At 44.2% G+C, this 22,159-nt stretch overlaps 2 protein-coding genes across 4 annotated transcripts in view; one reads left to right on the top strand and one right to left on the bottom strand.

The window, feature by feature from the left end:
* LOC110499248 (neurabin-2) overlaps positions 1-17,385 on the top strand; it is a 26,625-nt gene extending 9,240 nt beyond the window's left edge. Inside the window, exons 3-11 of the mRNA XM_021576258.3 lie at positions 9,073-9,205; positions 9,535-9,655; positions 10,039-10,143; positions 12,808-12,940; positions 14,193-14,345; positions 14,450-14,503; positions 14,923-15,152; positions 15,391-15,484; positions 15,740-17,385. Coding sequence (XP_021431933.2) covers positions 9,073-9,205; positions 9,535-9,655; positions 10,039-10,143; positions 12,808-12,940; positions 14,193-14,345; positions 14,450-14,503; positions 14,923-15,152; positions 15,391-15,484; positions 15,740-15,790 — 1,074 coding nt within the window. The 3' untranslated portion in view covers positions 15,791-17,385. The remainder of the gene's footprint in view (positions 1-9,072; positions 9,206-9,534; positions 9,656-10,038; positions 10,144-12,807; positions 12,941-14,192; positions 14,346-14,449; positions 14,504-14,922; positions 15,153-15,390; positions 15,485-15,739) is intronic.
* LOC110499247 (histone-lysine N-methyltransferase PRDM9) lies at positions 16,736-22,159 on the bottom strand. Of its 3 annotated transcripts, none has more exons than XM_021576257.3 (7): positions 21,960-22,159; positions 21,567-21,662; positions 21,347-21,445; positions 20,891-21,150; positions 20,391-20,458; positions 20,120-20,310; positions 16,736-19,924 (listed from the first exon to the last, which is right to left on the bottom strand). In XM_021576257.3, the coding sequence occupies exons 2-7, from the start codon at positions 21,658-21,660 to the stop codon at positions 17,796-17,798; spliced, it is 2,841 nt and encodes a 946-aa protein (XP_021431932.2). In that variant the 5' UTR covers positions 21,661-21,662; positions 21,960-22,159; the 3' UTR covers positions 16,736-17,795. The 3 variants fall into 3 exon arrangements, with proteins under 3 accessions (XP_021431932.2, XP_021431930.2, XP_036811967.1); XM_021576255.3 differs by having other exon boundaries at positions 21,567-21,669; positions 21,960-22,155; XM_036956072.2 differs by lacking the exon at positions 21,960-22,159 and having other exon boundaries at positions 21,567-21,801.

Below are 22,159 nucleotides of genomic sequence, written 5' to 3'. Positions count from 1 at the left end.
CTGCACCGTATTATACAGTCTATGGGCTGGACCGTATTATACAGTCTATGGGCTGCACCACCCAACTCAATGCACACCACAGTACAGTCCTGCAGCATGCAGCCTCTGTGTGTCGTTTCTGTATGTGAAGCTAGGGCTGTGGAGGTCATGGCATTTTGTCAGCAGGTGATTGTCAAGCAAATAACTGCCAGTCTCAAGGAAATTGACCGTTAACATTTAGCAGCTCCTGGCTTCCACGCATAGCCTACAAGCCACTGACGCAGACTTTTGGAACATCCTACATTAAAAAAAAGTATAAGAAATCAATTTTAATATAGCCTACACCATCACAATAAATCGCTGTATTTATTTTAGACAAGTCTAAAGAAACATGATATGAAGAAAATGTCATATTTCAGAAGAACAGAATAGCATACTCTGAGTTGACCTTCTAGTTCATTTAGCAGACAAGATTTGCTTAGAATTCCGTGGCATTATTTTATATATATTTATAGTATGAAGAATACAATTGAACATAAAATAGAAAGGATGTTTTCTCCAAATGAAATCTGAGGGAGTGCGCACATGCAGCTCTTCTGTGTTGAGCGGTTAACTAAGGTACGTGGGACGGTAGCGTCCCACCTGACCAACATCCAGTGAAATTGCAGAGCACGAAATCCAAAAATACTAAATTCAAATATTTAACATTCTTGAAAATGTGTTATACATCAAAATAAAGCTTAACTTCTTGTTAATCAAGCCGCCGTGTCAGATTTCAAAAATACAAAAACATACAAAAACATAAATCATATTTCAACCAGGCAGGTGCGACACAAGTCAGAAATAGCGATATAAAAAATGCATTACCTTTGATCTTCTTCTGTTGGCTCTTCAAATGGTCCCAGTTACATCACAAATGGTCCTTTTGTTTGATAATGTCCTTCTTTTATATCCATAAAAACTTAGATTAGCTGGAGCGCTTCAGTCAATAATCCACTCAATTTCCCTCCATCAAAATACATAAAAAATGAATTCCAAACATTACTAATAAACTTTTAATAAACTTTTCCAAACAAGTCAAACAATGTTTATAATCTAACCTTAGGTATCCTAATACGCAAATAAACTATAACATTTAAGACAATAGTATGTTCATTACCGGAGATAAATTTGAAAGAACGCGTTTTCCTCCACGCGCTTGGAAACACTACAGCCAAAATGGGAGCCACCTAGAAAAACTACAATTTCTAGGTCATTTTTCCAAAAACCAGCTTGAAACTCTTTTTTAAAGACTGTTGACATCTATTGGAAGCCCTAGGAACTGCAATCCGGGGGACTTGGCCTTATTATTAAAATTACTAGCCATTGAAAATAGTGGTAAGCTGAAATGTATTATTTATTTATTATCAATTTATTAGGTTACGCCTGCCATATCAGTTCTGTTATACTCACAGACATTATTTTAACAGTTTTAAAAACTTTAGTGTTTTCTATCCAAATCTACCAATTATATGCATATCCTAGATTCTGGGCCTGAGTAACAGGCAGTTTACTTTGGGCACGCTTTTCATCTGGATGTCAAAATACTGCACCCTTCCCCAGAGAAGTTAACAAAGAAATGGGTTCTCCTCTATTCTTAATTTAGAGATATTCATGTAACTTTAGTTGCGATACAAACATTGGGCTATATGTTTTGATTTTTAATATATTCCAAGGCTGCATGATGCGACTAATGATGATTTGAGAAAAGTTGAATGAAAGGCATGCTCTCTGCTTTGTCTCTTTCACAGCCTGCACACACTTCATCAATCTCTCATTCACAATTTGACAAGCTCTTGATAATGCCTCGAATTTCCCGGCAGCATCCCCCTAGTGGGGCCATAATGGCCCCTAAACAAATCCATGCCTTTTGCGCCCAGTGGACGCTGTGCCCTTGGGCTGAATATAACAATTATAATTGCCGCCTTTCAGCTGCGTATTCCGAAGCACCTCTCACTCACGTCTCTCTCATATCTCAATTCTTATTAGCCAATACCCATCATTTGATTGAGTTCTTCTCACAGGCATCTATCTCCGCTCCGAAGTAGGCTACAAGTGAAGACAGACACATCGGGGGTGCAACTGCGCACGTCCTTATCGAATTCCGAGGTCCATATTGAAGATGTTAGAAGGACTGTCCACCTTTACTTTTCGTCAGCCGACAAGATGAGTAGGCCCAATGAACAGCAAAAGCCCTAGCCTACGAGACATAAATATTCCGAACATAGTCTGGGACAGTTGTGGGATGCGATAGACCCCAAATGAATACAACTACTCACATCAAAAAAACGTTCAAAAGCAATGATGCTCATGCAACCGATCGAAATGTTTAGGTTGAAATGTTGATAAACTATTAGGCTATTTCTTCACATTATAAGCTCAATAATCCGCACACGGCATAAGGCTAGAAGTGCGAACGTTCCAAAATGCAATCAATTAGCGGGAAAACACCATTTTCATGTAATGCTTTTATTATAAAGGTGCATTTTTATGGTGAAAATGATCTTCCCCAAACTGTACGCCAGTTCAGGCTCAACACCAGTTGCAACGCGGATTAATGTGCTTAATTAAGAAGTTATTTGGCCATTTTAGTTGCGATACAAACCATATCAAAACGTATAGGCCTACTGGCTAGGCTACATGAGGTGGGGGACTATGATTGGAAAAATTTGAACAAAAAGAGGCATGCGACATTTCTTGCCTTACTGCACACAAGCTGGGCATCATTCACAAGTGATTAATATATCATTCAGCACTCCATTACTCTCCTTCTTGGTCAAATAGCCCTTACACAGCCTGGAGGTGTTTGGGTCATTGTTCTGTTGAAAAACAAATGATAGTCTCACTAAGCACAAACCAGATGGAATGGTGTATTGCTGCAGAATTCTGTGGTAGCCATGCTGGTTATGTGTGCCTTTTTTGAGTTGTAAATACATCACAGACAGTGTCACCAGCAAAGCACCATCACACCTCCTCCTCCATGCATCACGATGGGAACCACACATGCAGAGATCATCTGTTCACCTACTCTCCATCTCACAAAGACACAAACATCAAACATACCAAAAATATCAAATTTGGACTCATCAGACCAAAGGACAGATTTCCACTAGTCTTATGTCCATTGCTCGTGTTTCTTGGCCCAAGCACGTCTCTTCTTCTTATGGTGTCCTTTAGTAGTGGTTTCTTTGCAGCAATTCGACCATGAAGGCCTGATTCACAGTTGATGTTGAGATGCATCCGTTACTTGTGAAGCATTTATTTGGGCTGCAATCTGAGGTGCAGTTAACTGTAATGAACTTATCCTTTGCAGCAGAGGTAACTCCTTGTCTTCCTTTCCTGTGGCGGTCCTCGTGAGAGCTAGATTCATCGTAGCGCCTGATGGTTTTTACTACTGCACTTTCAAAGTTCTTGAAATTTTCCACATTGACTGACCTTCATGTCTTAAAGTAATGATGGACTGTCATTTCTCTTTGCTTATTTGACCTGTTCTTGCCATAATATGGACTTGGTATTTTACCAAATCGGGCTATATTCTGTATACCACCCCTACCTTGTCACAACACAACTGATTGGCTCAAACACATTAAGAGGGAAAGAAATTCACTTTTAACAAGACACACCTGTTAATTTAAATGCATTCCAGGTGACTACCTCATGAAGCTGATTGAGAGAATGCCAAGTTTGTACAAAGCTGTCATCAAGGCAAAGGGTGGCTACTTTGAAGAATCTCATATCAAATATATTTAGATTTGTTTATCTTTTTTTGGTTACTACATGATTCCATATGTATTATTAGTTTTCGTGTCTTCACTATTATTCAACAATGTAGAAAATAGTAAAAATAAAGAAAAACCCTGGAATGAGTAGGTGTGTCTAAACTTTTCACTGGTACTGTATATGCGGAAGCTTATACCTTTCCAGACCATTCAGATCTGCATATATTGACGAATTAGGGGGAACGGGTGGCAGGCGCATTGGAACTGACTGATTGTTTGTTGGAGCTATCCCTTCCTTTATATTTAACTTGTTTATGCAGTTTAATTAAGGTTAAATTGTCATCAGGAGACTTAGTGGGATTAGGTGTTTGTTGTAGGTACGTCTGCTTAATTCTCGGAGAGATGTTAAGTCTGTTATACCTGCTAAGATTGTTTCTGCAGTTTGATTAAGGTTTGATTGTCTTCAGGACAGTTAGTGGGAGATTGAGTGTTTGTTGGAGGTAGGCCCACCTGAGTGGTTCTCGGAGGGACGTTAAGTCTGTACTGAGCTTGTTGCTGCTGCGGTGTGATTTTAAGCCACAAGCCAGCTCTCAGAAACCAATTTATCACACATCTAGTGGGTTAATTGCAACAGATATCCGGTACATTGAAATGAAATGCTCTGAGACTGCAAGTAGCAGATAGTTCAGAACAGGCAGTCTATGAATGAAGATGTTAATAGGACACATAAGACAGCCAATCTCATCACTTTCCATCCCATAATTCTACTTTGGTAGTTGAAGAAAGCTCTGACTAAAGTGCCATTTCAATGGGACATGGGGAGAATCTCAATTGCGTTGCCTTGATTCCTCACTTCCACTCTCCTCGTCTCCTTCTCAAAACCCATTGGATGAGAATGTCAGAGGGGAGGGATCTCTGACCTTTGCATCCAATGGGTTTTGAGGAGGCCAGGACAGAGGATGCAAAGGAATCAAGAAAAGCCATTGAGATTCTAGCATGCATGGAGAGCAAATAGTATACAGTGAAAACTAACATCTTGTAAAAAAGAAAATGTAATAGGAAGAGCGACTAAGAGTGTTATAAAAAAAAGTGTGAAACTCCCCAGTGGTAATGTTAATAGGTTAGCAGCTGAACTTGTGGAGAGACTGTGTGGAGAGGAACATGCTATTTCTGTTGTGAGAAACCAGCTAAACTCACCCGTCAACACCACATCCACACAGCCTATTGGGTTTAAGCCAGATTTGGATTTGTTTTTGGGGAAAGCAACAAGAGGAGGAACAGGGTAAACTGCTTTCTACTAGGACCGTGTTTCCCAAAAAAGGAAAACGTGCACCCTTTAGGGGTCCTGGGGACAGAGGTTGGGAAACCCGGGACCAGGAGGATGTAACCACTTGACCACAATGTTACCCAACCACATCCCTCCCAGCCAAGGGCTGTGTACCAAGTGGCATCCTATTCTCTAGTTCAGGGGTAGGCAACCCTGGGCCTGGAGTGCCGCAGGCACTTCGTGTTTTGGATTTAACTGACCTGGAAGACCAGGTATGTTGAATTTAGGCAATGTACACTGTGTTGATCAAATCCGCTAGTTATTAACCTAGTTTCGACACAATTGGCAGGAAATGCTCAATGCTTCAGGAAGCTTTGTTTCCCCTTCACTACATTTGACCAGGGCCATAGGGACTAGGGTGCCATTTAGGGTGCAGCCAAGGAGCCATTGTGGTAATTGTTGAAAAAATATATAACAGCATGAGGGCATGCCTCTATATACCTCCCATAGTACCAACCTAGTCATTTGTGTGTTGCTGGTGCTTTTTAATATGTGATACATTCCAAGCGGTTTCCCTGTTTGGTTTCCCTGTTCTGACACAACAGAAGGCGTTCGCTTAGTTTAGCTACTGGCTGCACACACAGCTTTTGTAGTGCGATTGGTGGCAGAGAGGGTTGGAGGGAGGGGTGTTCCTGGCCATCTGTTAGCCACTGTGACCTATTATCTGTCACAACTGGAGCAGCAGCATGTATCCTGCCCCAGCCTCCCCCTGCCCTGCCCCAGACTCCCCCTGCCCTGCCCCAGCCTCCCCCTGCCCAGCCCCCCACCTTAATCCCCATGTTTGTCTCCTGAAAGGGGGAAAGGCTGGCAGGCAGGCTCATGTCGCTTATTGACTGCCACAATGCCACCTTATCTGCCCCGCCCAGCTCAGCCAGTGTTCATCGACTGTGTGTGTGCGTGCATACAGTACAGAAGGGAGGGAGGGAGGGAGGATATGAGAGCATCATGTAAGATGATCAGTGTCTGTCTGGCCTTTAGTGGGATACTCCCATATAAGGAAGAAGTAAATCTCTTGACTTTGGAAGGAGAAAGTGTTAGCTTTCTGCGTGTGTGTGCGCCATGTCAGTGTGTGTGTGTGCGCTATGTCAGTGTGTGTGTGTGTGCGCCATGTCAGTGTGTGTGTGTGTGCGCCATGTCAGTGTGTGTGTGTGCGCCATGTCAGTGTGTGTGTGTGTGTGCGCCATGTCAGTGCGTGTGTGTGTGTGCGCCATGTCAGTGCGTGTGTGTGTGTGCACCATGTCAGTGTGTGTGTGTGTGTGCGCCATGTCAGTGTGTGTGTGTGTGTGCCATGTCAGTGTGTGTGTGCGCCATGTCAGTGTGTGTGTGTGTGTGTGTGCGCCATGTCAGTGTGTGTGTGTGTGTGCACCATGTCAGTGTGTGTGTGTGTGCACCATGTCAGTGTGTGTGTGTGTGTGCGCCATGTCAGTGTGTGCGCCATGTCAGTGTGTGTGCGCCATGTCAGTGTGTGTGTGTGTGTGTGCGCCATGTCAGTGTGTGTGTGTGCGCCATGTCAGTGTGTGTGTGTGTGTGTGTGTGTGCACCATGTCAGTGTGTATATGTGCACCATGTCAGTGTGTGTGTGTGTGCACCATGTCAGTGTGTGTATGTGCACCATGTCAGTGTGTGTGTGTGCACCATGTCAGTGTGTCTTTGCCTTGTCAGTCAGTGTGCAGAGCTGATTCTGCAGGCAGATGATGCAGCCCAACACAGGCAGGTGGTACAGAGTACAGACACATCTGGATGTAGGGGACTTGTTTCCTTTGACACATGTTAATACTCTATACTTCCTGAACTGTAGTTGGTCTCTGGTCACCAGGCCTTGGAGTCAGGAAGGGCCACCAGCTGTGGCCATTAAACTCGAGGAGCGAACTGCCATTTGAGACGGTGGCCAAATCCCAAATTACACTCTACTCCCTATGTAGTGAACTACTTTTCAATTAAATTCAGAAAAGTGGACAAATCAAGTTAAGGGCAATTCTATTAGCACTATGATGGTGCTTCAGACACAGAACAAACAGGCACAGATACAAGAATAGGGCTTTGGTCAAACGTTGTGCCCCATATAGGGAATAGGGGGTTATTTCGGATGCACACAGATAGAGAGCTTTGGGGGACCACTTTCAGTTGTTTTAACTGTTGATGTGCTAATGCCCTCAAACTCAAATCTGGACCTCCATGCCAGTTCCACTGCTTCCTGTCATTCTTCCCCTCTAATCAGGGACCTGGGACACCAGGTGGGGTGTACTTAATTACCAGGTAGAACAGAATACCAGCAGTAGTCCGGACCTCGTAGGGTAAGATTTGAATACCCCTGTGCTAGTGCCAGGCTACATCCATTCACACGAAGGCTAAACATATTTTCTGTCTGCTTATAATCCAAATGATCCTAATCCGCCGAGATACAAAGGTAACCTAAATCACACAACCTATTTAGACCATATGCCAAACCCACGCCATTGGTCTACACCAGTCAGAGGTTTACCGGTTTAGGTAGTCATTAACGTGTGTGTGTGTGTGTGTGTGTGTGTGTGTGTGTGTGTGTTCCTAAATGTATAGCTCTGGGCTGGCATGTACGTGGTCATAGGCTGCGTCGTCAACAGTATATGTACGGTACAACGGCTGCTTTGATGCAAGACCTCTTCCGGGTGTTCTATTTGAAAACCTTTGATCCAACTGCACAGACCTAGATACAGTTTAGCCCAGCCAAAGAAATGTGCCTCACCTCAACCTTCCTAGTATTCAATGATGTATGAAAACAGATAATAGTCCATTTAGTTCTCTCAGGGGAGGTTGGTTGAATCATAAGAGCAATGTCAAATCTGACAAGCACTTCACTGTGGTTGCTACGGAGACAGAGACCATGTGATTTAGATGACACTGTACAAGCAAAGAGGTGTGTGTGTGTACTGACTACTGTGAGACGGGCACAAACAGATGACGAAAGGTAGCAAACATGAAGACCGTTGTAACAGAGAGGAGGAGGGTTATTCATTGGAGGGAAACGATTAAAAGATGAGGTTATATTGGGGAGTTTGGAGAAGAAGCAAAAGAGGGAGATATAAAAAAAAAATAAAAGCCAGAGGGAATGAGGAGAGTGAGAGAAGAGAATAGGTTATTGGGGATGGAGAGAAAAAGAGGAGAGGAATGAGGGATACGAATGGGAGGGTGAACAGTGAGATGGAAAGAGAAGAGAGGGTAAAGCACCGAGCAGGTCCTGTGTAGCTTTAGTAGGAGAGTGGTTATGTGAGGTGCACATGTGACCTGAGCCTCCCTGGAAGACCAGAGAGAAGAGTGGCCGAGAAAGAGAGTGTGTGTGTGTGTGGCAGCTGCAGTGGCCAGGACTGCAATAGAATGCTGAAGGTGCTTATGTATACTGTCATGGGCTAATTCCCAAATAGCTCCCTATATAGTGCACTACCCATAGGGCTCTGGTCAAAAGTAGTGCACTATGTAGGGAATATGGTACCATTTGGGATGCAATAATGCTGTTGGAGCTGGGCTAAAGTGGAAGCTCTGCTCTGAAATGGGTCACTATCTATTTTATGAGAGGTGCCTGGGTTTTATACCGGGGTTGATTTGAAGTCTGTTACCTGAATATAATAGCATTTTGGTAGTTGAAACCAGCTTTAACTGAGGCAAATTTGGTGATGGAAATGGTTTGTGTCCATTTTTATTAGGTGAATGACGTGACAGTATATTGCACTAAACACTATGTGGTCACTCTTTTCACTGTGTCCCACCTCCATCCACCCTATCAGAACATAATGGAACTAAGGCCCTCTTCTAACACGGATAGAAACATCCTCATACTCAATGATAAACCTGCAACTACTGCTCAATCAGTAAATATATCAGCAACAACAAAAATATATTTTATAAAGCCCGGTTTACACCAGCAGTTGTCACAAAGTGCTTTACACATGACCTCCGCAGACCTTCGCTGCCTAGGTAAAAAGTATGTTTAAACAGTTTTGTAATAAGCTACTTTGTGTTCTCTTCATCTGTCAGGTGTTTGCCACCTACCCCAACGAGGACTATGATCGTCGGAATGAGGACGTGGACCCCATGGCTGCGTCTGCAGAGTACGAGCTGGAGAAGAGGGTGGAGAGGCTCGATCTGTTCCCCGTCGAGCTGGAGAAAGGTACACCTCAGCTCAGTTACCCCATAACCTTAATGTGGCAATCTGTGATTTGAAAAACAACAAAGAACATTCCAGATTGCCCACTTAAGAAAACTCCCCTTCACAGTACTGTAAAGAGGAGTTGTAATCGCCATTCTCTTGAGACAATCAGAGATCAATCCCCTCACTCAATCAGAACACATCTATCATCCCTCCATCTGCCTTCCAGTTATCCCTTCTCCCAAGAGGGACATTCTGATTTTAAAAGCTATTATGAAACAAAAGAGCATTTCATTTTCATCATGGATTACGATGATTTTATTGTTTTCTCACTGTCTCACTGTCCTCAGATGGGGATGGGCTGGGTATCAGTATCATTGGGATGGGGGCGGGGGCAGACATGGGCCTGGAGAAACTGGGCATCTTTGTCAAGACGGTCACCGATGGAGGAGCAGCGCACCGGGATGGCAGGTACATTACAAAATGGTGGCCTTCATCTACGGCTTTTCCATCTACACTCCTGGCAGACTTACCTGAACAGGTTCTGCATGATTTAATACATCTAAGAAGCAATCAAGCATGTGAGATGAGCCAAACTTGAATGTCTAGTAGTAGTATTCACATCTCTGTCTAGCTTGCGGATTTTGATATGTTATTGCTTTTCCACAAATAGGTTTGGAATAATAAAGGGAGTCAATTCGGTCGCATTACGGTTCCTTGCGGGAGCAGGTCTCGCTAGCAAAACAGATTTCTATCTCCGAGACAAACCTGTATGAATGGTTGAATGAAAAAGTAAGCATATTATTAGACTGTGGTGCTGAGGTTGTTGTGCTGCTTTGTGTTTCTCCACCCAGGATCCAGGTGAATGACCTGATAGTGGAGGTGGATGGGACCAGTCTGGTGGGGGTCACTCAGACCTTCGCTGCCTCCGTCCTCAGGAACACCACAGGCACTGTCAAGTGAGGATATGTTTTTGGCAATAGTGCGCTACTTTTGACTAGGGTCTATAGAGCTCTGGTGAAAAATAGTGCACAATATAAGGAATAAAGGTGCTATTTGGGATGCAACACTCTGATGTTACAGAGGCTTCTAGTTAAAAAAAAAATCATTTTTAGCAGGTTTCTTTTCCTCACCAACTAAACTCAGCAAAAAAATACACTTTTTTTTCAGGACCTTTTTTTCAGGACCCTGTTTTTCAAAGATAATTTGTAAAAATTCAAATTACTTCACAGATCTTCATTGTTTCCCATTTCAATGAACCATAAACAATTCATGAACATCCACCTGTGGAAAGGACGTTAAGACACTAACAGCTTACAGACGGTAGGCAATTAAGGTCACAGTTATGAAAACTTAGGACACTAAAGAGGCCTTTCTACTGACTCTGAAAAACACCAAAAGAAAGATGCCCAGGGTCCCTGCTCATCTGCGTGAACGTGCCTTAGGCATGCTGCAAGGAGGCATGAGGACTGCAGGCCGTAAATTGCAACGTCCATACTGTGAGACGCCTAAGACAGCGCTACAGGGAGACAGGGCGGACAGCTGATTGTCCTCGCAGTGGCAGACCACATGTAACATCACCTGCACAGGATCGGTACATCCGAACATCACACCTGCGGGACAGGTACAGGATGGCAACAACAACTGCCTGAGTTACACCAGAAACGCACAATCCCTCCATCAGTGCTCAGACTGTCCACAATAGGCTGAGAGGCTGGACTGAAGGCTTGTAGGCATGTTGTAAGGCAGGTCCTCACCAGACATCACCAGCAACAACTTTGCCTATGGGCACAAACCCACCGTCACTGGACCAGACAGGACTGGCAAAAAGTACTCTTCACTGACGAGTCGCGGTTTTGTCTCACCAGGGGTAATGGTCGGATTCGCGTTTATCGGCGAAGGAATGAGCGTTACACCAAGGCCTCGAGGTGGAGGGTCCGTCATGGTCTGGGGCAGTGTGTCACAGCATCATCGGACTGAGCTTGTTGTCATTGCAGGCAATCTCAACGCTGTGCGTTACAGGGAAGACATCCTCCTCCCTCATGTGGTACCCTTCCTGCAGGCTCATCCTGACATGACCCTCCAGCATGACAATGCAACCAGCCATACTGCTCGTTCTGTGCATGACTTCCTACAAGACAGGAATGTCAGTGTTCTGCCATGGCCAGCGAAGAGCCCGGATCTCAATCCCATTGAGCACGTCTGGGACCTGTTGGATCAGAGGGTGAGGGCTAGGGCCATTCCCCCCCAGAAATGTCTGGAAACTTTCAGGTGCCTTGGTGGAAGAGTGGGGTAACATCTCACAGCAAGAACTGGCAAATCTGGTGCAGTCCATGAGGAGGAGATGCACTGCAATACTTAATGCAGCTGGTGGCCACACCAGATACCGACTTTTGATTTTGACCCCTCCCCATTGTTCAGGGACACATTATTCCATTTCTGTTAGTCACATGTCTGTGGAACTTGTTCAGTTTATGTCTCAGTTGTTGAATCTTGTTATGGTCATACAAATATTTACACACATTAAGTTTGCTGAAAATAAAAGCAGTTGACAGTGAGAGGACATTTTTTTTTTTTTTTTGCTGAGTTTACTACTGCTTTGAGAACAATTAGCTACTGAGAGAGAATAGAGTTGCCTTGATGGACGTCTCTCTCAAACACTTGAATACAGACAGGTTAAACGACTTCATCAAGTCTAGTCCCTACTCTATTTTCTTTGTAGTACTGCGTGACGCGAGACTCCGTTAAGGTTTTCTGTACACATTTTCTTCTTAGTTTTGCAGTGGCTTTAGACTCTAGAGAAGACTGTCTACATGACCACATCCTCCCACATACATACTGTGTAGACCAGGGCATGCAGAGTAGTCAGTCATCAGAGGTCAAATGGGGCCATGATGAAGAGCGAAAACTTCCCTTCGAGATACAGCAACAGGACCACAGACAAAGCTGAAACTCACGTTTGAACCATGGAAGAGCATAAAAAAAACATCACCATCATGCTCACAGCAGGCATCAACACAATTATCATTCTGAAATGCCAGAGGGGTCTATTTGTGGCTGACTGAATGGGGCACCAGAGTCGCCTGCCTGTTCCTCAATCCCCAGCACTGCTTTGTCGTCGTATACAGGCTCATTCATTCATAATTCTGGAACTAGTGATCAGTAGAGCTGTGTGTGTGTGTGTGTGTGTGTGTGTAATTGTTAGTGTTGTGTGACTTTAGAGGGAGCTCATGCATTATAGATCAGTAGACTGGGAAGGAAGGGTTGAGGCAGGCAGGCGGTCAGTTGGGCCTATTCATAAAAATGTCAGCCATGGGAATGGATGGGTGAATGAGGATGGGAACTGTGTTTAGCATTTAATTATCTGATAGTTTACGGGGGGCATTCTAAGGCTGTTGTGGTGGTCTTGATAACTGACTGACTATGGGTACTCATTCTGAACTGCACTACTCCTATTCCTCTTACATAGCTGAGGAGAGTATTACACTGGAGCATATTGGGTCAAGGTTGAGAGGTTATATAATTCAGATTATTTAACCTCTTGCTAAGGGACCATATCATAGAGGTTCGTCTTATTGCAGTCCACATAGAAAGCCATTTTCAAAATCTGTAATTGTATGCAGGTTTCTGATTGGTCGGGAGAAGCCAGGTGAGCAGAGTGAGGTGGCCCAGCTGATCCAACAGACCCTGGAACAGGAGCGCTGGCAGAGAGAGATGATGGAACAACGCTACAGCCAGTACATGGACGACCAAGAGGTAGGTCTACAACCAGTCTGTAACCAACCAGTACATAGATGACCAGAAGGTAGGTATACAGTTGGTCTACAACCAGTATAGGTAGGTCTATAACCAGTCTACAGCCAGTACATGGACAACCAAGAAGTACAGTACAGATGGACAGACAAACAGGGGAGTTACTACCAGAACGTGTCCAATAAGAATACAGATGTTTTCTGTATGTTATGAAATGTTTTGCTACTCTGTGGCTTAAAGAACACGACCCTGAACACGGCTAGTTTAGAGCGAAACTGACACCTGGTCACTAATTTATTTAAAAAAAAATAATAATAACAGGCATTTTTAGATACATTTTTTCCCTCTGTGTGTTCTCTTTTACCCTTTAGGATTAAGATACTGTATGTGTGCCAATCACATCTTTGTCAGAATTGACCCAAAGCCGGTGGCTGTATCGAGTGAGCTGAATGGGCGTGTGTCCTTAGCTACGCTGTTACTGTCCAGTATAGCCTCCAGACAGTATAAACACACGTGCGCTTCCCAAATGACACCCTATTCTTCCTATGGGCTCTGGTCAAAAGTAGTGCACTAAATAGGCAATAGGGTGCCATTTGTGACTAAATAGGCAATAGGGTGCCATTTGTGATGCATACCAACAGGTCAGTTTAGAGAGCATAGGCCAAATAGGATAAATTAAATTCTGTCTCCCTAGGACTTCTTTTTCAAAATGAATCAGTGTTTCTGGTGTTTTGGCCTCTTCATCTCTGGGTTGTTAGGTTAGAGATTTTAGAGTACTTACAACCCAAAAGGATGATTTTTTTCCCCCTCTAACCTCTGTCCAATCAAAATCCTATGAGGATGCAGGACATTCTTATGTTCTCCATCTTATTACGTTGACATGCAGAATGATGGCATAATGGTTGAGGGTTTGTTCTGTGTTCCCTCCCCTAATCTAGGGATGCTCTTCAATGGTGTTATACGCCATCTAGTGGCCAGTCTCAGTACCAACCAACCATTTATTATTTTATTTTACCTTTATTTAACTATTTAAGTCAGTTAAGAATAAATTCTTATAACCATGATGCTGTTATAGTAGCAGCAGGCACAGGCATTTCTAAAAATACTGTGAAATGGGATTGATGGAAGCATATTGAACCTATTCAAACCTATTCAAATATGCAGACACTTTGGCCCTGTCAATTAAGAGCTGGAGAAAAATTAAACCCCAAACCGAATAGTTACTTTCGGGCTCACCGGTCCTCTCTTTCCCCAGGATGGTGAATATGGTACTGATGAGGAGGAGGATGAGGAGGAGGAGGTCAGCCCCACGGAGCCGTCTGCCATCGAGGTGTTTGACCTGGCTGAGAACGAGGACATCTCTCCCCTGGAGACGGACCCTGAGAAGCTGGCCCATAAGTACCGGGAGGTGAGAGGAAGCATTAAAGATAAAGGGCGGTGTTGCCCTGTTCCTTATATACTGCACTACCTTTTGGACAGATTTTGCAACAACTTCCTTAACTCTCTCCTCAGCTTCAAATAAAGCATGCTGTAACACAGGCAGAGATCCAACAGCTGAAAAGAAAGGTAGGTTAAGTTGTATTATGTTGCTGCTATGCTATGTTGTCTTAGGTCACTCTTTATGTCGTGTTGTGGTGTCTCCCTTTTTCGTGATGTGTGTTTTGTCCTATATTTTTATTTTAATATGTTTAATTCTAGCCCCCGTCCCCGCACGGGGCCTTTTGGTAGGCCGTCATTGTAAATAAGAATTTGTTCCTAACGGACTTGCCCAGTTAAATCTAGGTTAAATAAAAGAAGAAAAAAAAAAATATATATATATATATATATATCGTGATTGTTATTAAATGTGATGTCCCAATGTTTAATTGTACAGGACATCTACTACTTAATTAATATTCAGTGGCATTTACGGCCAGTCCGTTAATTTACCTGTGTGTGTGTGTGTACTTACGCGCATCTGTGTGTGTACTTCTCCACACTCCCAGCTGAACCATGCAGAGCAGGACAAGCAGCGCTGGCGTATGGACAAGAACCAGCTGGAGCAGACCCTGCAGGAGAACAAGGAGCGCATGGAGAAGCTGGAGGGCTACTGGATGGAGGCCCAGAGTCTGTGTCAGGCTGTGGACGAGCACCTGAAGGAGACGCAGGCCCAGTACCAGGCTCTGGAGCGCAAGTACAGCAAGGCCAAGCGCCTCATCAAGGAGTACCAGCAGAAGTAAGGCCGGGCCACACACACACACACACACAGAGGTGGCATTGCTACTAGCGTTAGCGCAATGACATGCTAGCTGTTCCCATAGACTTCCAGTCATGGAGCCATTGACTATCCATTTAAAAGCGCGTCTCTGCAGAAAAGTATTTTTGCAGTGGCAACAATTTGGGCCACCGCTGCTAAATTAATATAGGGGAAAAACTTGAGTGTGATTAGTGTCTCTGTGACGTCTCATCTGTAGGGAGATTGAGTACCTGAAGAAGGAGACTCAGCGCTGTGTACAGGACGGGGCCGAGGCATCACTGAAGGAGGAGTCAGGACAGCTCCATGAACAGGTAATAGTGGAGACTGATGGCTGTATGTGTGGCTCCAACACCAAGGTTTGTGTGTTCGATTCCTGCTGGGGCCACCGATACGAAAAATGTATGCATGCATGACTGTCAGTTGCTTTAGATAAGTGTCTGTTAAATGATATATATTTCATTGTGTGCAGCCATTGGGGAGACCATTGGTGAAGCAGAGCATTGGTAAAGTTTCTAGTAGTCTATCATAATACATAACTGTAACCTTCTGTGTTACTTTGGTTGCAGGTAGCAGATCTGGAATGCAGGGTTGAAGAGCTGAAATCTGAACCTTTATAAAAGCCTGGTTTCCTATGTCTCTTCAAGAACATGAAGTGAATACCAGGATGTTAGTGTATTTGCAGTGGACCCAGGGTATTTCTTGCCTCAAACTTTAGTATTGGTTTGCGGTTGCATACGTGTACCCTCAGGCTTTGTATTGCTGCATATAATCTCTTTATCTAACAACCCTTTCAATCCTGTTTTTGTTGTTTGTTTTGTGAATATTTCCCATCTGGTAATATTGCCAACGGCTACTGGTTTGTCTGATTAGTTTAATCAACCATTTTCTTAACATTTAAAAAAATACTGGCAAGAACTTCTGTGGAGCTCTAACCGTTGTTCCGTATTTGGCCATTCGATAGAAAATAGTGTTTGGGTGAATTAGAAAACCAGGCTTTTGATTTCAATTGCAAAAACAAATTCCCTTTCTTTGTTTTGTGATGTTTTATTTTCTGGGGTTGTCATTTTACAGCTGTAATACTGTGTGGTTTGTATATATTATTTTATTAATACATGTGAAACATTTAACATGTATGCACTAATGGAGTCAAGAGTTGGTGCATATGATAACTTATGTGACTGAGGAAGACGTGTAATTGTAAAATGTTGACACTGGAGAAGATGTAGAATGATTGTGTTGGTGCTTCACTGGAACATAAGAGAATACCGTAGGTTATCCATCTCCTTCTACAATTAGATCAGCAATCCAACCTTTGCAGGGGCTTGTCACTCAACTTCAGTCAACTGCTCCCTACCTCTGAGTTAACAATCGCAGAGCATGTGTATTGTTAGCCAGTCAACTCCGCTACCCAGTAATGGCTACTGATGCGATTCAGTAAGAGCACAGTAAACCCTCAGTAACAACCCCTTAAGTAACTGAACCTACATTAGATAACTCATTGTAAAAAGGACCAGAAGAGAACGTTTCCAAATCTGCTCTGCTACAAAGGGACATGGACAAGATTTGAAATCTGATGTTTTTTAATTTTATTGTGGATGTTATCAAAGATGTGTTCAACACTGACTGAATGGCAGACCACAAGAACTGGTGATGGAAAGTGTTGGGAAACACAACTGGTGCATGTTCATTAGAAACCAAACAGAATAAAATGGACTGAAACAGGGAGGGACTAGTCCTATCTGGACTTGTCCGTTGTGTACCCTAATGAACACAACCATGGACTTCGAAGGTGATGAAACATCACCAGCAGCTATTGTGCACTCCCCATTCCCCTTACTGTAGCACATGGAATCACTGCCGGGTAGTATTCACCTGCTTCTTCACAGTTTGGAGGGAAACTTACTGTAAAAAGCCTATTTATGTCAACTCCCATAGTTAAGATGACTGAAATATTTGCTTGTTTATATGGTAAACGCCATATGTGAGGTATTGGATTAAAGCTGGTAAGATAAGCAATGGAAAGAAAGAAACTGTCTAGAATGGATATTTGTTGAATTTTGGAGGCAAGATCTGGGTGATTTCAAAGACAGTGTTGGATAATTTTATGAAATTAAGAAATATCTCATGAGCATGTTATGTATTTTCATAAGATTTTAGGCTTGTACAGGGCACATGCTTTGCATTGTTTTGTGGAATAAATGGTGAACCGTGATAATGAAGTCAGTCTTTTTTTAAATTCATTTTCTATTTCCCTCATCTTCGGGTTTACAAACTGAATTGTCCTCCAGGTACAAAGATACACTACATAACCAAAAGTATGGACACCTGCTCGTCAAACATCTCATTCCAAAATCATGAACATGAATATGGAGTTGGTCCCCCTTTGCTACTACAACAGCCTCCACTCTTCTGAGAAGGCTTTCCACTAGATGTTGGAACATTGCTGCAGGGGCTTGCTTCCATTCAAACACGAGCGTTAGTGAGGTCAAGCAATAATAAAACACAAATCACATGCTTGTACTTGTGTTGTAAATAGAATGGTATTCTGATCTGTGAATGTTGCTCTGCTACAGAAATATCAACTTAACCAAGTAGTAAAGTGTGTGGGTGGTGCAGCCCAAATTATGAGTGCATCTTTTCATGGTGTCTCGTCAGGTGATAATTTCGTGAAAACCGTTTGACACACTGATCACACTTGTACAGTTTCTCTCCGTTGTGCAGCAGCTGGTGAGCTTTCAGACTCTGAGGTCGACTGAAGCTTTTCCCACATTCAGGACAGGTACATGGTTTCACCCCAGTGTGCTTTCTCTCATGGCGCTTCAGATCCCCAGACTGACGGAAAGTCTCTCCGCACTCTGTACACAGGAAAGGCTTCTCCCCTGTGTGTATCCTCACGTGCACATTCAGCTGTCCAGAGTGGCTAAAACACTTCTCACAATAAGAACAGCGGTATGGCTTCTCTCCCGTGTGAATCCGCTGATGCTGCTTAAGGCTGTAGAAACAAGAGAAACCTTTCCCACAGTCATTGCACAAGTACCGTTTGGCTGTGACTGACTGGAAACACCTGTGAGATTTGAAGCATTTAACATACTTGTAGCTCTTCCCACACTGAAAGCAGAGGTGGACCTCTCCCCCCTCCACGGCCTTCTGCTCTGGCGGAATGAGGCCTGAGCCCAGGCCTGAGGCTTGAGAGACATACTCCTCAGGGTGGTGTCTCTTAACGTGCTTCCGGAGGTACCTCTCCTCGGTGAAGGAGAATTGGCAGTAGGAGCAGGGGACAGCTTCAGAGCTCAGCTGGATGTCCTTACATACTTCTGCCTCCAGGTGGCGCTGTAGACCGGCAGCCTGACTGAAGAACCTACCACAGCGGGTGCAGCAATAACGCAGATTTTCCTTCGGGTGCTTGTTGAGCTTGTGCTTATTCAGGGTGGTGTACCGTTTGAAGGTAACCCCACATGTAGAGCAAGAATACGGCGGCGGCCCCACCACGACCTGGATGCACTGATGGGATCTGAGAGACTCTGGGTTGTCGTAGGTTCCCTGACACTCAGTGCAGCTGTACTGGGCCTCCTCTCCAACAGCCTCTCCCTCCATCTCCTCCATGTCCAGAGCATCTGAATCAGGATCTGAATGCGATCTCTTCTTGGTACTGATTTGTCTTTGTTTTGGTGCGTTTGTCTTAGTTTTGGCTTTAGAGGTCCTGGTGGACTTTACTCTGAGGTTCCTTAGTCTCTGAGAGGGAGCTCTTCCAGTCTGGGTCTCTGTAGGTGAATCATTGGTGGAGGGGGGCTCCGGTTCCCAGGCGCTGTCAGAGGGCGGCCGGGGCAGATTCTCCCCTCTGACCTCTACTACTCGACGCTTCTTCTTCGTTCCGTGAACTCGTAGCTGGTGCCTCGCCAGGTCATACCCCTGAGCAAAACACTTCCTGCACTGGGGGCAGCAGTAGGGTCTGACGTTGGAGTGGACAGCTCGCATGTGTCTTTGAAAGTGGCCTTTCTGTTTAAAGCGCTTCCCACACTGAGAGCAGCTGTTGGCCTCCTCACCTCTTTGTGCCGGCTCATCTGTCTGGGGCTCTGTATGTATAGCATCAGAGGGGAGTTCTGGGGATTCAGGTTTATGGGTGCTCTCCCCTCTGACCTCTACAAAAGCCTGCATTTTGATGACCTTTTCCCTTTGGTCATGGCTCTTCATGTGCTGACAAAGGCTGCTCTCCACAGTAGAAGAGAATGGGCAGTGAGGACACGGGAATAAGACAGAGGTCCCTGTAGGTGGAGCATCGGAGGTGCAAGACTCTGTTTCCTGGGTCCTGTCAGGGGATGGCTGACTCTTCCCTCTGACCTCTTCAGTCATAAACTCTTCTATTCCCTGCTTCTTCTTCTTTCCATGAACTCGTATCTGGTGCCTGGCCAGACAAGACAGCTGAGCGAAACACCTCCTACAATGGATGCAGCAGTACGGTTTCACCTTGGAGTGGACATTTCGCATGTGTCTCTGGACGTGGCCCTTCTGCTTAAAGCTCTTAGGACACTGAGGGCACCGGTAGGCCAACTCCCCTACAGAGGACGACGACATAGGGTCTGGCTTTACATTGCCGTTAGAAAGGTGATTGTCAAGCTCACTCAGTTCAGACGCAGGGGATAGGTCCAGAGAGTGTGATTTCTCTGTATGTTTTTGAAGGTAGGACTTGGTGGTGAAAGTAAGCTGGCACTGACAGCAGAGGAAAACCTGAGACGACAAATCTGTTCTAAACTCTGAAACAGAGAGAAGAGAAGACGCAAAAGTTAGGTCTTACTAAACATTACTAAAGTGACTGGCATTCTTTCAACCTTTTTGAGTTTCAGAAATGTAATATTCCCTATTATTATTCCTTATACACCCTCACATAAGCCTTCTAGACGCCCAGTGCCTGAGCAAGGTCGTAAAAGGAGACTGGGAACGATAAGTACCTGAAGGGGTGCACTTTCGGAGCCAGATTTGGTCAGAGGGGTCCCTAAACCTTTCGATGAATCTGCCCCCAGGCCAAAACAGGAACTCATCTCCTGGGGGGATGGAGCGGCAGCAGTGGAAGAAAACAATTCCCCTGTACTGGAGTGCTATGAGATTACCCTCCTCTTCATTACGAGCACAGTTAACATACCTGAGACAGAGAGAGAGCGTAATGTGACTTAGACAGACAGACAGACTCTAGAATAAGTGAGGGTACGTCCTACAAGTTACCTCATCCAGTTGGAATGAGTGTCTCGTGCAGCATCGATGTACTCAGATTCACTCTTACTGTTCCAGACCTGAAAAAAAAGAAGCTATGCTTTTTATAGAAAAACATGACAAATAATCTCAGCTGACTCGGCACAACAGTCATAAATAGAGTATAGAGACAATGCTTAAGATTTCCATGGAATAGCACTATAGGTGCACCCAAATATCACCCAGGGTCCTAGGGTTGTGGTCAAGTAGGGAATAGGGTGCCGTAACCGAAACTATTGTACAGTATTTTGTACATTATTTAACCTTTATTTTGACAGGGAGTCAAGCTGAGACCAAGGTCTCTTTTATAGATGAGCCCTGCAAATAGAAAAATATACACATATCACTACAGAAAGCAAAACAGATAAAACACATCATAGGAAACAAACACACTAGTCAGTAAAAAGGTCCTAAATCAGCCATCTGAATATCCCTACATATCACAATTGCCCAGTATATCAGTACTCACTCACCTCCCAGGAATAGTCACTTGCTACTGCTCTTTCCCTGGTAGTCACCTCCCCCTCACAGGGGCCAAAGTGCATTCCTGGGGCCACAGCTGGCCCTTGGTTTAGGACCCCCAGGCCTGCCCCTGGGATACTGGACCTGCCTACCACCAGCCCATGGGGTAGGGTGAGGAGGGCCCTCTGGGGTATACCCATTGGAGTGGGAGAGTCCAGCATGAAGGACAGACCACACTGGTCTTTGTTGGAGGTATGACACTCCTCACAATCTGTAAAAATAGAAATACAAAGTGATAGGCCTAAGTAAGCTGGTACAATCATGTGGTAAGCTAAACTGGATATAACATGGCCTTCCACTTACCAACTGTAGATCTAAGCAACTATGATTTGAAAGATGCATGCAAAGATCAATGATGGCCTTGGAATTCAAGATAGTCAGAGTACACAGAATTCGTTCTCACTCACAGAGGTCATGACCGTTGTCATCTAGTAGTTGATGACCCTCCTCTTGGCCTTGTACCACAGTGTTCACCAATATATTCTGGACCAGGCTGTCAGAGAACACTGTGACAACACAGATCCAGTGAGAAAAGGGAGTATATGAGAAATGTTCCTGACACAGAAGTACATGACAATCACTATCTGAAACTGATTGAATTTGGCTACTGCAGCCTGAGTACCACACCTGCAGAGGGGTTGTCTGTAATGATTTGGACTTGGCATCCCTCCTCTGACACACCAGGATCTGCCCACTCCACGACGATCACTTCTTCAGACATCACTGTAGACTCCATATTCGGTTAGTAGGGTAGCAATGACAGTGTTAGCAAGCACAACAGCCATGTATCAGGACAAAACCTTCACCCTGTGTGATAAACTATGGCAAAAGCCATTTGTCCTGATATTATGCCAATTTCACGACTTAATTTAATAGCTACTAAAGAAAATACAACATCTAAATGTCAAAATGCACAATGTTGTTGGCTAGCAAGCTACATACAAAAATGCTAGCTAGCAATGTGGAATTAGCATTATCTTGCAAGATAGCTAGCTAATGTTCAAAATAATATTGACACACCTGGACAACCTGATCTTCTTGAAACCTGTATTTACTAATAATCTTCGTTATCATTTAGATACTAGTGTATGTCAATTTTGGAAAACGGATTTGACTTTTGAGGAGAAAATTCATGAGTAGCTTCTCCTTCTTCAAGTTGTTTTGATGGCGGACCGCAACCATTCATGGGTAGCTTGTATCGCAATTCCCTTTACATGACC

The sequence above is a fragment of the Oncorhynchus mykiss genome, chromosome 20, assembly GCF_057628025.1.
Source record: "Oncorhynchus mykiss isolate SJ-2025 chromosome 20, ASM5762802v1, whole genome shotgun sequence".
NCBI lineage: Eukaryota > Metazoa > Chordata > Actinopteri > Salmoniformes > Salmonidae > Oncorhynchus > Oncorhynchus mykiss.
The sequence above is the reverse complement of the archived record's forward strand: the minus strand, read 5'-3'. Positions and strand labels throughout refer to the sequence as shown.